The sequence below is a fragment of the Apodemus sylvaticus genome, chromosome 5 (assembly GCF_947179515.1).
Source record: "Apodemus sylvaticus chromosome 5, mApoSyl1.1, whole genome shotgun sequence".
Lineage (NCBI taxonomy): Eukaryota > Metazoa > Chordata > Mammalia > Rodentia > Muridae > Apodemus > Apodemus sylvaticus.
Window position 1 is genome coordinate 149,258,145 of NC_067476.1, and position 17,125 is coordinate 149,275,269.

General features: G+C 51.6%; 2 protein-coding genes across 9 annotated transcripts in view; one reads left to right on the forward strand and one right to left on the reverse strand.

Moving 5' to 3' along the window:
* Pkig (cAMP-dependent protein kinase inhibitor gamma) overlaps window positions 1-11,793 on the forward strand; it is a 68,839-nt gene extending 57,046 nt beyond the window's left edge. For all 7 annotated transcript variants that reach the window (XM_052184223.1, XM_052184218.1, XM_052184219.1 and 4 more), the window contains 2 exons: window positions 6,528-6,701; window positions 11,105-11,793. In XM_052184223.1, the coding sequence (XP_052040183.1) occupies window positions 6,551-6,701; window positions 11,105-11,184 (231 nt within the window). In that variant the 5' untranslated portion in view covers window positions 6,528-6,550 and the 3' untranslated portion in view covers window positions 11,185-11,793. The remainder of the gene's footprint in view (window positions 1-6,527; window positions 6,702-11,104) is intronic.
* Window positions 11,794-12,402: 609 nt separating this feature from the next.
* Window positions 12,403-17,125, reverse strand: part of Ada (adenosine deaminase) — a 28,428-nt gene continuing 23,705 nt past the window's right edge. The window contains exons 6-12 of one of the 2 annotated variants that reach the window (XM_052184215.1): window positions 16,619-16,746; window positions 16,029-16,100; window positions 15,846-15,947; window positions 15,560-15,624; window positions 13,659-13,788; window positions 13,142-13,241; window positions 12,403-12,644 (exon numbers count right to left, since the gene is read on the reverse strand). In XM_052184215.1, the coding sequence (XP_052040175.1) occupies window positions 12,631-12,644; window positions 13,142-13,241; window positions 13,659-13,788; window positions 15,560-15,624; window positions 15,846-15,947; window positions 16,029-16,100; window positions 16,619-16,746 (611 nt within the window). In that variant the 3' untranslated portion in view covers window positions 12,403-12,630. Of the gene's footprint in view, window positions 12,648-13,141; window positions 13,242-13,658; window positions 13,789-15,559; window positions 15,625-15,845; window positions 15,948-16,028; window positions 16,101-16,618; window positions 16,747-17,125 lie in introns of both variants that reach the window. The other variant, XM_052184214.1, reaches the window with a different exon arrangement.

Here is a 17,125-nt window from a genome sequence, read left to right on the forward strand (position 1 = left end):
CTGTGCCGGAGCCTGCTGGGACCTCCGATCAAAGCTTCGCCCAGGGATGCTCTCTGCATGGCTACTAAGAATACTCTGCACTCTGGGGCCTGCCTGCATGTGCCCTAGGGCATCAGGGAGCAGCACTGGACGCCAGCCCTGTCGGCCTGTCTGCTTCCAGCTTCCTTTGCAGAGATTATTGGAGAACTGCTGCCCTAGTAGATAGACCCTGGCCTTTCTATTAGATATCTAAGCTCATTCTGGCCTTAAATGCTGGGCAGTTCTGTCCACTCTTAAGAAGCCTTTCACAGCTTTCATGCTCCTTTACCCCATGTCCTCTGTAAAAAAAAAAAAAAAAGTCTGCTTGCTTTTTCTGTAACTTCTGCAAAATATTTCATCTTTTTAAAAAGGGAAAAAAAAACACCCCACAGGAAATGACCTTTCAAATGTATTTGGAAAGCAGCGAGGAGTTGTAATGGAGTCTACCCTAGCAGCCCAGACTGTAGCTCTTGGCACAGCCCAGGGCCTCTTTAGTCTACAAAGCCAGGGAAAGCAGCAGAGAGACCCGAGGGAGATGCCAGCCTGTGGGACAAGAGCAAACACCTACAGGGGCTTTGGCTTCTCCCTCTAGCTTGGGTATTCAAGGTCAGGTTCCCTTCCAGATTCCACAGAGTTCCCCAAACCTCTGGGGGATAAGGCGTCTCTACACCCCTTGGAGCACAGGCTGAGACAGAAGCTATTACACACATTGGCTGTCGGCTCTGCCTGGGTTATTCCCTGCCACCTTCATTTTCTTTCTTTTCTTTTCTTTTTTTTTTAATTTATTTAATCTGAGTGCTCTGCTGCATATACATCTGCAGGCGAGCAGAGGGCGTCAGATCCCATTAGTGATGGTCGTGAGCACCATTGGGTGCTGAGGATTGAACTCAGGACCTCAGGAAGCGCAGAACGCTCTTAACCGCTGCGCCCTCTCTCTCCAGTCCTGACACCTTTATTTCATGTGAGGGAGGGTTGTTAGTTTGGTTGTCTGGTTCCTGAGATAGTGTCTTCTATGGAACTCTATGTGTAGACCAGGCTGGCCTTGAACATCTGGAGATGTCCATGCCTCTCCTTCCAAGGTTTAGGATGTCTCCACACAAGACTCTCCACTCACTCTCCCTCTCCCTCTCCCTCCCTCCTTCCCTCCCTCCCTTCCTTCCTCCCCCCCAAAGCTACTTCTCTGACCTTCCCACCTTTATCTAACCATGTATACCGATGGAGAACTTTCCTCTCTTCCATAGCCAGTATTAGAATCTGCCACAGTAGATTACCATACCCACTCAGTGCCTTTCCCTGTGTCAGATTGTAAATGTCTTGTCTCAGTGTGCACCTCACACCTGGCAAGGTACCTGGCATCTCTGTGGTGTGCAGTAGACAATGAAATGTCCAGTCTGGAAGAGGCTTAGAGATCAGACTCCATTATTGTTCAGATGGGGAAAAGGAAGCTGGGGGGTGGGGTGGATCTGGGAGTCTGAGGATGGTGAGGGTAGGGTCCGACCTTTACTGCTGGTGTGGCCCAGGGCCCATCCCTTGCTCCTTCTACCCTAGCATCTAGAACAGTTCATCACTTAGGCCAGGATTGCTGACTGGTAGAATTTCTGTTCACCTAGCAGCGAAAGCACAGGAGAAGGCGGGGTAGGTCTTTTTGGCTCTCTGCAGCACCATTAAACAGAGAGTAAACTAAGGAGGCGGGTGAAATGTCAGAAGGGAAGGTTTACTGATAGCTCAGCCACAGTGGGGCACAGCAATGGTTTATTAATTGGTATCTCTCATGGAACTTTCCAGCCCCTCTGAGCCCATATTCTCACCTCTTCTTCACTTCAGTCCATGAGCTTCAGGGTGCTTTTGTTATTCCCAAGTACAGGGGCAAAGGGTGATGTCCAGTGTGTCCCAATGGGGAGGCTGGCTTGACAGCTGCATTAGTTGACACAGCACACCTGCGGCCCCTGAACTTAGTGATGTCACCAGGGACTGATGACAGCACTGAGCTCTGCAGAGGCAATAGGGCCCGTGGATTCTAGAACCTTGGTTGTTGCTGTTGTTGTTGTTGTTGTTGTTGTTGTTACTACTTATGATCAGGTCTTACTATGTCACCCTGGCTGGTTTGGAACTCTGTGTAGACCAGGCTGGCCTCCAGACTCACAGAAACCCCTCTGCCTCTGCCTTCTGGAATTAAAGGTGAAGCTTGGGGCTGAGGATGTCTGCTCAGGTATTTTGTTTTAGCAGCACAAGGTAGCTTGAAATGGGAGGGAAAATAAAACAGCATGGAGGGGGGGAGCTTGGGCAGGACTTAGGACAGGAAAGAGCACAGAGCCTTTGATGTGGCCGATCTGCTTGTAAGGAAAGAAACTCCAAGTCTTTGGGGGAGGGTAATTAAATCATTCTACAGCTGTGACTACAGAGGACCCTGCAGCTGCTAAGAGCAGCTGAGGGCTGGGTGGATTTTGGATATGTTCTTAGTGTTGTGATACAATCGTTGTACAGGGTTTCAGGGCAATTTGGATTTGTTTTTAGGACTTATGCTTAGATGAAGAAAAGCAAGATGAAAAATAAAGTTTTGGCCAGTCATGACAGCACATGCCTGTAATCCTAGCATCTGCAAAGCTGAGGTAGGAGGATTGCTGTGAGTTGGAGGCTCACCTAGGGTATATAGTGAGTTCCAGCCCAGCCTGGTCTATAGTGTGAGACCCTTTCTCAAAAAGAAAAGAAAGGACGCCCAGCACAATGGTCTAGTGGGTAAAGGCTTGTGCCCCAGAATGCACAGGGGCGCCCCCCAGAGGTCCTCTGATTTCCATCTGAGTATTGTGCTCCCACACACCTACATAGGTTACCCTACACAGTAATAGGAAGGTATGAAAGAACAAATGAAAACCTTCCTTACAAAAGCCATGAGGGGGAAGGGAGGGAAGAACGAAGGGAGGGATTTTGTGTATCACACAGACATTTCTGGAAGGACCCAATATATACTGTGCTGGGAAAGAGTGTCTGGAGTAGGTGGAGACACCCAGTTCTTTCCATTTGTGCCTTTTGAGTTTTATTTCTCATGCACACATAATTTGATAATTTATGGGCTAGGGTTTAGTTTAATGATAGAATACTTGCCTAGCATGCAGAAGGCCTTGGGTCACATCTCTAGCACTAAGAAGAAGAAGAACAAAGCCATTTCCCAAAGGAAGATTGAGAAGGTCAGTCAGGTATGGTACATAGCTATAATCCCAGCAACTGGGAAATAGAGGCTGGAAGATCATGAGGCCAGCTTTGAGTTACATGAAACCCACTCTCAAAAAGTAGAGTAATATAAAAAACATAATATAAATACTTAAAATCAGTCGTGCCAGCTGTGGTGGTTGGTACACACTGGTAGGATTTGTTGGAGGCCGTGGAGGCAGGAGGATCCCAAATTTGGGGAAAGCCAGACTGTGGTAACACACACCTTTAATCCCAGCACCTGGAAGGCAGAGGCAGGTGGATCTCTAAGTTTGAGGCCAGCCTGGTCTACAGAGTGAGTTTCCAGGACAGTCAGGGCTACACAGAGAAGCAGTCTTGAAAAACAATCCATAAACATTTCCTCATGCTTGTCTGTCTGTTGAGATGGCATCTTGCTACGTACCTCAGGCCAGCTGATCATCCTCCCTTGGCATCCCAAGCTGTATTCTAAGGCCTATGCCACCACAGTGTGCAGAATACTACATGGAAGACAGTGAATTTGGGTGTTTGTGTATTGAGCTGGAAAACTCCCCAGAGCTGTCTTTGGAACCACGACTCCTGAGATGACGATGGATGCTTTCCAGGATTGGGTTTGGGGCTTGGCAGTGCCAACAGTGTCAGCTTTCTGTCTGGGTGGCTCAAAGGGCAGACATAGTAAGAGCAAGGTCAGAGCCCTAGGGAGTCTGTCCCAGTGAGAGGCCAGCAGGCTGGCTCAGCAGGTCATCCATCTGCTGGGGTCGGGTCCTGGAGACACAAGGACTACACGCAGCCCTGGCAGTCAGCGCCTTCCCTGCAGTCCCTGGGGTCATTCTGTCATCCCACAGGTAGGGAATGGAGGAGAGAATGGGTGGGTGGGCAGGTGGGCGGATGGAAAGCTGTGTGATCCAGGTGTATTTATAGCGCACTCCTCTGTAGCAGGTGCCAAGCCCAGCATCTTGGAAGGAAGCAGCAGAGCAGGTTTGGCTCAGCTGCCAAGATCAGGCCTTCCAGTCTGGTGCATTGAAAATCCAGACACAAATCCCTTTTCATGGAACTGACGTTCTAACTGGTAAAGAGCTGAGGAAAGAGGCTGCAACAGATGGTATGGGCTGCCCAAGGTTTGACCCACCCTGTGGGCAGCTGGTGTCACCTGGGGAAACACCTGAGCCTAGGAACCATGTGAAGCAAGAGCCTGGTGACTGTCCTACCACTCTTCCTGCTGCAGTCTCATCTTTCATAGAGTGCCATCACCATCGCAACAGTCCATTCTGCTGTGCTGAAGCTTTGACCAGTTTCCCCAAAGGAAGGGGAGGCAGAGTGACCAGCAGAAGGAACCACCTCCAGGAGTTCCCTCTCACCACAGCTCTGGCGCTCACCATAGCTAAGAAAGATAGGCAGGGGCGCCATCTGCTGGATGCAGGGGGCACTCCCTTACATGGAAGTTTGCTCCTGCCTTCTTTTGGAAACTCAGAGAGGGGCAGGGTCTTTGCTCCAGGAAATTGGCTAGGAAATCTAATGTATGGTCTGGTCCCTCAATAATGACTGTGCTCCTTCATTAGAACCATGGCTCTCTTTGCTCTAGACCGTTGTCACAGCGCCTCGGGCATTCCTGCTCTCACGCCTTTGCTCCCACTCCAGCTCCCCCCCCCCCCCCCGTGTGCCCTCCCCACCTTCCCATTGGAGGGCTCATGGGAGCTTGAAGCCAGCAGGGAATTACCCCTGAACGGCCGGTCGCTTTCCACCCATCTGGTGTCCCAAATGTTTCCCTCTGGGTCCCTCTGGGCCCCATTGCAGTAGCCATACCTCCCTCCCTCCACTTAAGTCAGAAACCAAAACTCCCTGTCAGACAGAAACTGCCCACACAGTTGTTCTCCAGATTGTGTCTAGGATCCATCTTGGTGTCTGCTTGGACCCTGCCGTGTTCACACCTGACCTCCCCAGAAGCCTAACTTACCCCATCACAACTTGTCTTCATGACAAGCTCTGGGGTGCCTCTTCCCACCCTCAGTGTCCTCCTTGTCACTGTCCCTCTTGCGAGACCTTTCTGCTCCTCTGCTCCATCTTCTTTCCTCAGAACCTCAGTACTTGCTGCTCCCTTCCCCAGGGCGTTCCTTGTACCCCCTTTCTTTCTTCCTTCCTTCCTTCCTTCCTTCCTTCCTTCCTTCCTTCCTTCCTTCCTTCCTTCCTTCCTTCCTTCCTTTCTCTCTCTCTCTCTCTCTCTCTCTCTCTCTCTCTCTCTTCTTTCTTTCTTTCTTTCTTTCTTTCTTTCTTTCTTTCTTTCTTTCTTTCTTTCTTTCTTTCTTTCTTTCTTTCTTTCTTAAGTTTTGCCTCTCCATTTTACAATTTTACTTGAGACAGAGTTTCATTCTATTATCCCAGAGCTCACTGTTCAACTGCATAGCTCAGACTGGTCTGAGACTTACAGCAATCCTCCTGCCTCAGTCTCTTCAGTGCTGGAGTTACAGGTGTAAGCTCCCGTTCCCAGATTCTTCCCATGCCATCCTTGGATGTGGGCTCACACGCTCCTTTCCTTTCCTTTCCCGAGTCTTGGTAGGGTCCTGGCCATCCCTCTAGCGCCCTTGAAGTCCTCAACACAGTTGTGAGCCAAGTGATGGTATCTTGACAGCGTACGGTGAACTCTAAGCCCCGTGAGGTGGGGGCGGTGCCGGCTTGCTCTGTGCTCCCTCTGCACCCCCAGGCAGTGCCGGGCGGGCACGTGGTGTGGTGAGCATGGAAAGCTGATCCTCAGCTTTACTGTCAATCAAGATGGAATGCATGTTCTTAGATGTTTTCACATTTATTTAGGGGTGTGTGTGTGTGTGTGTGTGTGTGTGTGTGTGTGTGTACATACAAGGTACACAGTGTAGGTGTGAAGGTCAGAGAAGAACGTGCAGGAGTTAGTTCTGTTTTTCTACCACATGGTATCTTGGGATTAAACTCAGGTCATCAGGCTTGGTGTCAGCCACCTTTATCCACAAAGCCATCTTCTTGATCCTCATGCATGTCTTATCCTCTCTCCATTTCTTCTCTTCTTCCCTCCTTTCCTCCCCCCTCCCTTTATCCCCCCCTCTCTCTCTTTGCTTTTTTCTTTCTTTAAAAAAAAATAAAACAGGGTCTCTCTATGTATCCTTTGCTGTCCTATAACTAATTAGGTAGACCAGACTAGCCTAGAGCTCACAGAGCTCTGCCTCCTGAGTGCTGAGACTAAAGTCGAGCACCACCATACCTGGCTTCATGCTTGTTCTGTAAGATGTGGATAGGAGTTGTCTAACTGTGGGGTTACAACGGGTGTCAGTATCTCACTTCTGCTCCTGTCCCGACAGGCCTGAGGAGCGATGCGACAGGCATGATGGAAGTCGAGTCCTCCTACTCGGACTTCATCTCCTGTGACCGGACAGGCCGTCGGAATGCAGTCCCTGACATCCAGGGTGACTCGGAGGCTGTGAGCGTGCGGAAGCTCGCTGGAGACATGGGCGAGCTCGCCCTTGAGGGGGCAGGTCAGAGCCAGTGCCCCCGAGTCCCGGTGGGCGGGTGGGAGGGTAGTTTGCCAGCTCTTGCTAGCCTGAGGAAGGTCCTACACCTTCCTCAGGGAAGCAGCTGCACTGAAATTGGAGCTGTTTGGGATTGTTGGCAGAGCCCAGCCCATGTCTAGGGTAGAGTGCCAGCATCCTGGTTCCAAGGGCTCTGATGAGTATCTAGGGCATTTCCCCTTGTTCCTGCCCCAACTCCAAGTCCTGGTCGATCTCTGTACTAGACCCTAACTCCCAGTGCTCCGTGCCGTAGCTTCTCCCCATCAGCACGGCCACCATGCTTACCTGTTGTTCCCTTGGACTTCTTGCCCTGCCTGCACAGCAGACAGCAGGGTTCGTTAGCCTGTCCTGTCCTGTCAGGCTTCTGCCCCAGACTCCATGGTAACACCTCAGAGCCAAGCGACCCATCAGTGCTCCCCAGAAGCCAGGCACTGCTGGCCTTGGGTTCCACCACCCCCTTTCCACTTTACTCTACTTGCCCACCTCTGTCTGCTTCTCTATTAAGGGCCAGGGCTTCCTCACGAGGGCCTTCCCCTCACTCACTGTTACCTCTGTCTAGAACAACCTCAGTGGAGCTGCGGCTACCTGCTGTCCCTTTACTCTGAGAACCAACTTAGCAGATGCTCCCAGGGGCCTGCTCTGAGCTAGGGGCCCCCAGCCACATTACTCTCAAAGGCCTCCTTTCTTTGGCTTTAGCTTCAGGAGAGAGGAACCCTGTTATACCTGCACATGGCAGCCAGTTTGTGATCACAGGCTGAATGACCGAATGCAGAAACCAAGGGGAGCCAGCATTGCCTGGGACTCCCTGCTCCTCACTTCTCCTCTGTTCTCAGAGGCCTCTGCCCAGCTCAGGTCCGGTCAGCCACAGGCCCTTCCTTGGGAAGTCTTCCCTACCTCTAATTCTCTGCTGCAGGCTCAGAGCCGTGCTTGCTCTGTCACTCCCATGCTGCACTACAGCTTCCTACTGTGCTGCTCCAGGAGCTGGGCCTCGCTGGGCCATACATAACATTGTCTTTGCCTGTGTGGCCCCAGCCTAGAGTTCTTAGTCCTCCTTGCCCAGAAGTGACTTAGGAACACGGACCAGGGAAGATATTGGGGACAGGGACCCAGTCTCTCATGTGATAGATCAGCTGAGGCAAGAGAAACTGGGGTCTTCCTAGGCTCACCCAGCAAATGACCAGTGTTGGTGTGACAGTCTCTAGCCTCGAGGGAGTAGCCTGCCCCTTACCCCCAGAGCATCACCCAGTTTCCCAGGCTGAGGCCCAGTTGGCCTTCCTTTGCTGGCCCCTGCTTTCTGTTTCAGTATGGACACCTGCACAGTGCTCACCTCCCACAGCCCCCTCTGCAGCCCCAACTCTTATTCTCTACTTTTTGCTCTCTCTTGCAGCCAGAACAAAGGCCTACAGGCTTGGCTTCTGGCGGTTGCTTCTCATTATGGTGCCTTTAGTGCTAAGGCCTTCCCTGACCACAGCTTGTCTCAAGCTGAGGCTTTCCGTCTCCCTGTCTCCATGGCCCTGTAAACACCCCCTCTGAACTGAGCTGTTCCAGCACAGGCTGTCTCGTGCCCTCTGTGACTAGCAGCGTTTGGCACGTGACAGATACCTACTCAATGGCTGCTCACTGTCCAGCCGAATGAGCAGTGGGCCCAGCTGGCACACCAGGCACAGTGCCAAGGGTTTCTTCAAGGCTTCTGTGCTCTGTTCAGCTCTCATCAGCTTTGCTTGCTGCCTTCCTTCATCCTTAGCTGTCACAGCTGCTAGTCCCCTCGTACAGGCCTTCACAGCACTGTCGGCCCTTCCCGAGAGTCTTCGTGGTATTTGGGTCCTCCCACTACACGGTGCTTGCTGGTCACCATGGCTGATGTCTAAAAAGGAGACACGAGGGCAGAACGTGCTTGCTGCCAGGGACTGTAGCACCTTTGATAGAATCAAGGCCAGGTGACCAGCTAGGAAAAGCCTTCTGTGAGGATGCCTCACAGTAAAGTGTCTCCAGGCATTTCTGATCCCAGCATACTCACAGACGCTGAGCCTAAAATGCTATTCCCCAGATTCTGACCCCAGGTCAAGGGCCCCAGAGTTTTCTCTTCTACAACTTTACAAGGCTATAGCCTGTGTAGAACAGGACTGTGGTCCCTGTAGGGTATGGGTAGGCATAAGAAGTCTTAGCTACCTGGTCTCCCCAAGCCTGTGACCTGCTGGATCTGTCAGCAATCTCCAGCATGCAGTGCACACATCTGTCCGCACATCTGTCTGTTCTGCTGTCTTCTCAGACATGGAGCACACACTTGTTTTACTTTGCCTAATAGGAAGAGAAGCCATAGGCCAGCCATGGAGACGAGGGTACCCTGGGCAGCAGTTTTTTCCTTTCTAGGACTGATGGGAGAGGACCTTCTCCCCAACTAAGGGAGGGCTAGGGCTGGCCCAGAGGACATGTGATTGTTAGAGAGGACTTGAGGTCACAGGCTATATTCCATCAAGCCAGAATCAGACATCAGTCCTTAATAAGCCAATTAAAAGAGCCAAATTAGGTGGGTAAGTTCAGTGGTGAAGAACCACCTCATAGCAGCTTACAACATCTGTAGCTTTGGTTTCAGGAGCTACAATACCATAACTTCCAAGTGTGTCACACATGCATGTGGTTCACACACATATATACAAGCAAAATACTTATACACATACATGCAAGCAAAACACTCATGCACCTAAAGTAAAAATAAAATTTAAAAAAGCAAAATTAAAATGAACAACAGAAGGCAATTTATTTAGTGTGGCCACATCGGGATGAGGGACAGAGCAGTCAAGTGAGCCCTCTGAGTTCATCTTTGGGGCTCTGCCATGAGGGCAGGTTTAAGTAGAGGCCAGCGCTGAACACCCAACTGCCCTGCACAAGGTGTGGGCCTGCCCACCACTGACGCCTCATGGTTCAGGGCCCGCTATCCTCAAGCGCTGGCAAGTTGTAGAACTCTTTCCTGGGAAAAGTTCCTCTAGTTGGCTCAGGCCTTAACACTTTTCTTCTTCAGTAGGAGATCCTTGGGAATATATAATTTCTTGGGGGCCCACTCTTTCCATAGTCTGGCATGGTGAGGGACAGAGTCTTTTCAGGATATCTTCATTCTTGCCAGGTTGGTTACTGCAAAGTGACTTGCCTGAAGTCTCTAGCAGTGCAGTAAACAGAGCAGAGACAATGGGGGCCTTTAAAGGGTCTTAGCCCATGGGGCTTCACAAATGCAAATGCTACCTGGGAGGGGGGGGGGAGGTGTTGCCAGAGGCCAGAAGAACTTGGTGGCTGAACCACCATCCTCAGAGGAGGCCGCTTCAGGACAGGCAGGCTCAGATTGGCACATATTTGAGCTACAGTGCCAGATTCTGTCCACAGTATTTACTTCCATGAGCACTCAGGGCCAAAGACTACTGTGTGGGGCAATGGGAGGCCGTCCTGCCAGCACACCTCTATAAATGCCAGCGAATGCAGCTCAGAGGAGGAAGTGGGCTCAACAGCAAGCTGCCTCTCCCCTTTGGCTGCAGGGACATCAGCTCACCCCTCTGAGCCTGTTTTCTTAGGAGCATCATGACTTGAACCACACCTTCAGGTGGCTGTGTGGATTGGTTGACAGAATTCTAGACCCAGCGTTCAACATAGGCAAAGATCTGTCTAATGGCAGAATGACGTGTACCTTCAGTGGCACCAGGGTCACTGGGGTCGAGACTTCTTTATTGAGTTTTGCCCATAACCGGAATCTGTGGAGGATGCTGGCCCTGGGAGGGTTGAATAACAGAGTACAAGCTGCTATCAAGTGGGTGAGGCAGAAGCTGCTGGTCCCACCTTCCAAGCAGGACTTCAGAGAAGCTTCGAGTGAGGACTAACTCATGTAGGGACTTGCAGGCCAGGTGGCTCCTTAGCCTCCTGCTGTCCCTTACTCCAGCCCAAGTTTCTGGCTGGCTGGAATAGAGCAGGGGTGGATGCTGTCCGTGGTATTCAGTCAGGCATCCTCCACCTTGGGATGTGCAGGCCGCAGTGGGCACTCCTGAGCCCCACTGGTTGCATCTCCTAGACAGTGTTCCAGGAAACTCCCATTTGCTAAGCACATACTTCCTGCTGGGAACTTAACATTCTCCCCTCTAGAAAGGACATGCTTGTCAGCTTGTCCATAATCTTGACCTTTGCTGAGTTTTATTATCCCGGCAGCCCTGGCAGCTTTCCATGGTAAGAGGGCGATGTGCGGGCAGGTTAAGCACCTCACTGGCCTTGGCCACTCCTCCCTAAGGAGCCGATCACCCCGCTCCCAAGGCTGGCCTGGGTCGTTGCGGCCCCTGTGCCTCACAATGTGCAAATGAGTGAAAGAAGGAAGCTTACTCCTCTTCTCCCTGCAGAAGGACAGGCAGAGGGAAGCACCCCAGACAAGGAAGCCAGCGGCCAGCCCAAGAGCAGTGACGCCAACACCTCCTCCTGAGTCTGCCCGTGGTCCTAAGGCTGGACGAGACCTGCTGGACCTCCTGGACGGGGAGCCCTGGCCAGCTGGGCCGACTGAGAGCTTCATGGAGTCCTCTGTGGCCCCACTCCAGCAAAGCCCTCCACCCACACCACACTCCACTCTTCCCCACCTCCCACGGTGCCCAGGAACACTCCGAAGACACTAGCACTACGAGATGTTATTTATTCAGCTAGGCCGGGCTAGAGCCAGGCCCTGCCTCTGGGTGAGCAGCTGCCACCAGGACAGGGACTGACTGTCACCACTCACCCCTCCAGCCAGCCGTCTGTCCGGAAGATCTTCCTAGCCCTTTTTTAAAAGCCTCTTTTACATTTTTTAAAAACATAACTTTTTCAGAGAGAGAGAGGGGAGCTGACAATCATTTTTCTTCTGTTTTGGTTTTGGTTTTTGGTTTTGTTTTGAAAGCCATTTTAAGCTCAGTTCTGATGATCTATGCCGCTCTAAGTTCCCTCATGGAGCCGCACAGATCTAGTTTGGGAAAGGATTTGGACTCTAACTGACCAATTCTTTGCCCTTTGTACCAAGAGACTGATATACTTAGGCCCAGGAAATAAATGCTGGTAATTTGTGTGACTGGCTTAAGAGCTTTTCTTTTAACCACCAGCTACACGGCTGGGCTCTGCATCCTCACATGGTAGGGTTTCACTGCTGCCCTCTGTCCTGTGGTGACCAGCACAACTCCTCATGTGGCTTAGCCCTTCCTCACCCTGCCCACCCCTGCCACAGCCTGAAAGGGGCCTGTGAGATGGCTCAGAGGGTAGAGACTGCCAGGCCTAGCAGCCTGAGTTCAATCCCTGGGACTGACGAGGAAGAAGGGGAGAGCCAGCTCTCACACGATATCCTCTGATGGGCGCATGTGCGTATGGTAGTTTGGAGCTGCCTAAACTCCTGTTCCAGGAGAGGTGGTGCCCTCTTCTGACCTTTGGCATCAGGCACACATGATGCATACAAGCTGGCAAAATGCCCATATACATAAAAAGAATGAAATCTTTAAAATAATAAAAATCACTCTAAAGGGACAGAGAGTTCAGGAGCATCTGCTCAGACAGCCCCTCTGGAAACGTGTCACTTCTGGAGGAACGAGGTCCTGGCCCCCAGCCTGATACTCAGTGTAGGGCCTCCGGGCCCCTGCTTTCTTACCACCCTAGCCAGCAGCCCCGAGGCCACATTCACCACGTGTTGAAGATACCAGTCACCAGCTGCTTTATTGAACACCATATTTGTAGCTTTAGAAGGAAGGTTTCCAATTCATACCCATGATTATCAAGGCCTCTGGGCTCTAGCCAGGACATCCAATCAGAGGACAGACCTGGCCACTCCAAGGTCTAGAAGGAATGAAGGTCAGTTTGTCAGAGTTGGAAAGACTGTATCCACAGGATGAGGCTCAGAAAAGTGGTCTTGCCATCTTCAGGGGACCTGCCCTGCTGGTCAAGTCAGAAATAGAAAGGTCAGATCTCATAACATACAAGGCTTCATAGAAAGCTCAGAATTTCAGGCCTAGAGGACGACTTCCTGCATAAACAGCAAGATGGACTTCAAGCAAGGGAGTGTGTGTCGGCTTGCCAAGGCCATAGGGAAATGAAGTATATGGCTCGGGGAGCTGGGACTGGGCCAACTTTCAGGTCACACTCCAGGCTGCCCTGATGGTTGAGAGTAATCTTCAGAGGGTCTATTCTGACATAACCGCTCAGGAAGTAGCCACCCTGACAGGAAGCTAGTCCCCGCTGTTCTCAGGGCTGTCCTCACTTTCAGAAAGACTTCTGCTACAAGCCACACAGAAAGTTGTGGAGGGACAGCTTAGGGTGGTTCCTGTAACCCTGCAGAGGTGTATTCCCTCCCAAGGACGTCTGCCACAAGCCACATATAAAGTTAAGGAGGGGCAGGATGGGGTGGTGACTGCACCCATGCAGAAACATACCTGCAGCCTCTGGCGGCCATTGGTATTCTCTGTAGAGCCGTTCCAGAAGTTCCTTCTTCTCTTCCTCTGGGAGGAAGCTTGACTTCGCTGCATTGATGTTCTAGAAGGGAAAAACATGGAGTCAGAGTGCATCGTAGTGGAGACCACAGTCCCCGAACTCCATGTGGAGATGTGAGGAAGTTGGTTGTGGGGCACGGGTCCTTGCAGGGATTCACTCAGGACATTGTAACCCAAGGCCTAGGAACAACCTGACCATCACAGAAATTTTCAGTCAGACCTTTATTGGGAGAAAGGTCATCTAAGGAGCTCAACCCAAGCATAGGCTAAGCTTCCCGGTGCCGAGGCCAGGGCATCTCTGTGGAAGGCTTTCCGTGCTAGGCTCAGCTTGGCATGCCAGGCCAACCCATTCTTGGTCTCCAGAGGTTCTTGGCAATCCACACACAGTACGTACATGCACGCACGCACCCACGCACGAGCATACACACCTGGGCCAAGTATCAGGCTCACAGCTACTCACCAGTCGCTTGAACTCCTCCTCAGTGAAGCCCATGTCTTTTTTGGTCATCTGGTAGTCAGTGTCCAGGGTGGACTTGAAGATGAGGGGGTCGTCCGTGTTGAGAGAGTAGTTGGCCTGATCATCCTTGAAGCTAGGGGAGGGGCCAGGCAGGAAGAAAAGAGAGAGCCTCTTTATTCCAAGAACCATCACTGTGGTCCACCACCTCCCTCTTTGATCTTTCTACCTTAGACAACACAAAGGGTTGCATTCTCATATTCAAGAGGAACCAAGTAGAAAACGCTGGGAACTTATCTAAAGCTAGCTCAGCGGCAAAGGCAGAATGGCCTGAGGTGACAGCCAGGGAGACTGGTTTGGGAGCTGGGAAAGCAACCATGCTCTCTAGCCTTCCCCTCCTCTGTACTGGAGCATGGCTTGCACCCTACCCTCCTCTCCCAGTCCTTAGTCCCTTGCCCTCCCGGCACAATCCTGCCCGCCATCTTGTTGAGCTTGATGGGTGTCTGCCGGCTCCAACCTTCCTTGCTTGGACAGCAGTATTCAGCACTTTCAAATCATTTATTTAAGCATGTGGCTGTGCATGCCGTGGAGCAAGGCCGGAAGTCAAAGGACAATTCATGCCGGTCGGGTTCCTGTTTCTACTACATAGGTTCCTGGGATCAAACTCAGGTTGTCACACTTTGTGGAAAGCTCCCTTACCCACTAAGCCATCTCACCAGTCCCAGAATTTAACACGTGACTTTTCTCAAAGCACCATTCCTGCATATCTCTGACCCCATACTTTTTTAAAACATTATTTCAAACTTCTGTTTTTGTTTTCTGTGTGTATGCCCGTGTTCAGGGGTTCCAGGAGCTGGAGGAGGACATCGGGTGTCTTTCTCTGACAGTCCCCACCTTACGTCTTTGAGACAGAGTCCCTCATAGAACCCGAAGCTCCCTATCTTGAGGCCAGCAATCCTCCTGTCTCCACGCTCCTCCCTAGCACTAAGGTCACAGGTGTGCATGGCCAGGCCTGACCTTTTATGTGGGGGCTGGAAATCAGAACCCTGGCCTCACGCTTGCACAGCAAGCACCCTTACCACTGAGATAATCTACCAGCCCTGGACACCTTGACATGTCTTTGGCCCTCCTTCTGTTTCTGCCTGTCCCGAATGTCACTGTTCCAGGTTCTCCCCCTCCTCATCTTGATCCACCATCTCCCAGAGTCTTATTTCTTCAACCTTTGTATTTGCACAGATGATTTGAACTTTCCCCGCCAGTGTGCTATAGACCTGTGTCCTCTAAGAGCTGTCACTTGGTTATCCCACAGGCACCATGCACCCATGCACTAAGGAAGCCTCTTGTTATCAGATTACACTTCTTCCACCTATGTAAGCTTAGCTGACAGACCAGTGCTGGCCTGTCCACTGCCAGCCTGAGTTCTTGCCATCTGTATCCTGCCTTGGCAAAAGACAAGCTTTGCTCTCCTGAGGCCCGATAAGGACCTGGTCATTGGACAGGAAGGCCTTGTTTTCAGTTGCTGATGGGAACCAGGTAGCAGGGAAGAGATGCTCTAGGGAAAAGCTTCAAGCTGGCCTTTAGGGGAACACCCGACAGCGTCAATAACAGCAAATATCCAGGCAGATGAGACACATCTTCCCGCAGCCCCACAGACAGTTGGGTAAGAAGAATGTAGAAGCTCGTGGCTGGTGAACTACGGGGCCCAGCGCTATCGACTAGTTAGTGGGTGAGGAGTCAGGTTGTTACATCTGAACTTCCCAGGCCTCATTTGTTGGACAAGGACAGCAGTGCCTGTTTCCCAGCCAGTCAGAGTGACTTCATTACTAAGAACCAGGATGGTTAGGTCCCCGTTCCCTCCCCTTCCTGTCCAGATCAAAATCAAATGGGCCCCAGGAACCAGATCTCACCGGACAACAGCATGCGTCGTTTTGGGATTCCAGGCGCCTGTGAGGTAGCTGGACCACGGGCAGACCTGCAAGGGGCAGGCAGCTGTGTGGCTGGCATAGCGGGCCCTGGCCATTCTGGTCAGGGCTAAGCCATCTGCCGAGGTACTGTTCTTGACAGCTTAGTGTTTCCTTGCCTCAAGCCCCATGAAGCCTCCACCATGTGGCCACTCCCACTCAGCCTGCCTGTCCTGCCTCTGTCTGAAAGGCATGGGGTAGCCAGAGATAGCTCTCTGTCTTGGCATCTCACCTCAAAGTGCATGTTTTCTTTCAGTAGCCTGTTGTAGAGGGCTTCATCCTCGATTGTGTGGTAGCCGTGGCCCACCCTCTCTGTCTTGAGTATGTCCACAGCCTGTGGAGAAGCAGAGAGGATCTGAGCCCAGGAGCAGGAGCAGAATCAGGAAGAGGAGGCCCAGGGTCACTGGCTCCTTACCTCTCGCACAACCTCCGCAGAGCCCACCTCCCCAGCGTGGACAGTACGGTGAATGCCGCTCTTTACTGCACCCTGGAAGGGGAAGAGACAGGTTGGACGTGGCTCTCTCTGCCACACTTGGGGGTCTGACTTTTGGCAAGTGTGACCGTCCCCAGAATCAGGCTAGGATACTTGAAGAAGTACATAAGACAGTGTGGCCTGCTTTCCCAAGTCATGAATAGAGTGGAAATTTTTATTCTGCAGCTTCTGTGCACTGATAGTGTTTGAACGGTTCAAACCTGATGTCTAATATTCTATAGCAAATACTATTACACTGTTTTAGGGTGGAGCTCAAGAAAGTCAAGATAACATGACCAAGGCCTAATAAGTTTAGAATTAAGGCAATGAGGTCCAGAGATGCCCTGTCCAAGGTCACACAGGGATACACAGGCAGATGCAGACTCAAACACAGCGCTCCCAACACCTAGTGGGAGCTTTAGGTAATATCCTGTTGAGTCTTTAACCCCAACCAAGACATACCCGGGGACTCAGAAGACCCCAAGCTCACCACCCAAGCTCCCAAAGGCCATCCTCCCCATTCTCAGGCCCACCTCGTAGGCTTCCATGTGGCCTGGGAAGAGGCTACTTCCTTCAATGGTCTCATCTCCAGCCAAGTCCATAGCCACCACGGTCTTCTGATGGTACTTCTTACACAGCTCCAACACCTCAAGGGACCAGCCTACAAGAGAGGTCCAACAGGGCCCCTCATCCAACAGTAAGGGAGTAGGGCCTACCAGCTGCCCATTGGCTGCCATAATCCCTTATCTGAGGCCAGAGAAGATGTAAGATCCAGTGTCTTGTCTTTATATCCTGACTGCTGTGTCCTCCCCACCCAAGCCTCAGAGTGCCCTTTTCCAGAGGGACACTACCAATCACTGCACAAGGTCATGGCGAGAATCTGCTACCGTGGACTGGGCTCAGTAAGTGATAGACAGGCTAGTTCATTGGTGCTTACCAACCCCTGTGGCAGACTTATCCCACTGAGAAGATAGGAAATCAGAGCCTCATATTTAGCGGAGAATATAACTCATGGGAATATTAGTTCATTGCTAATGCAT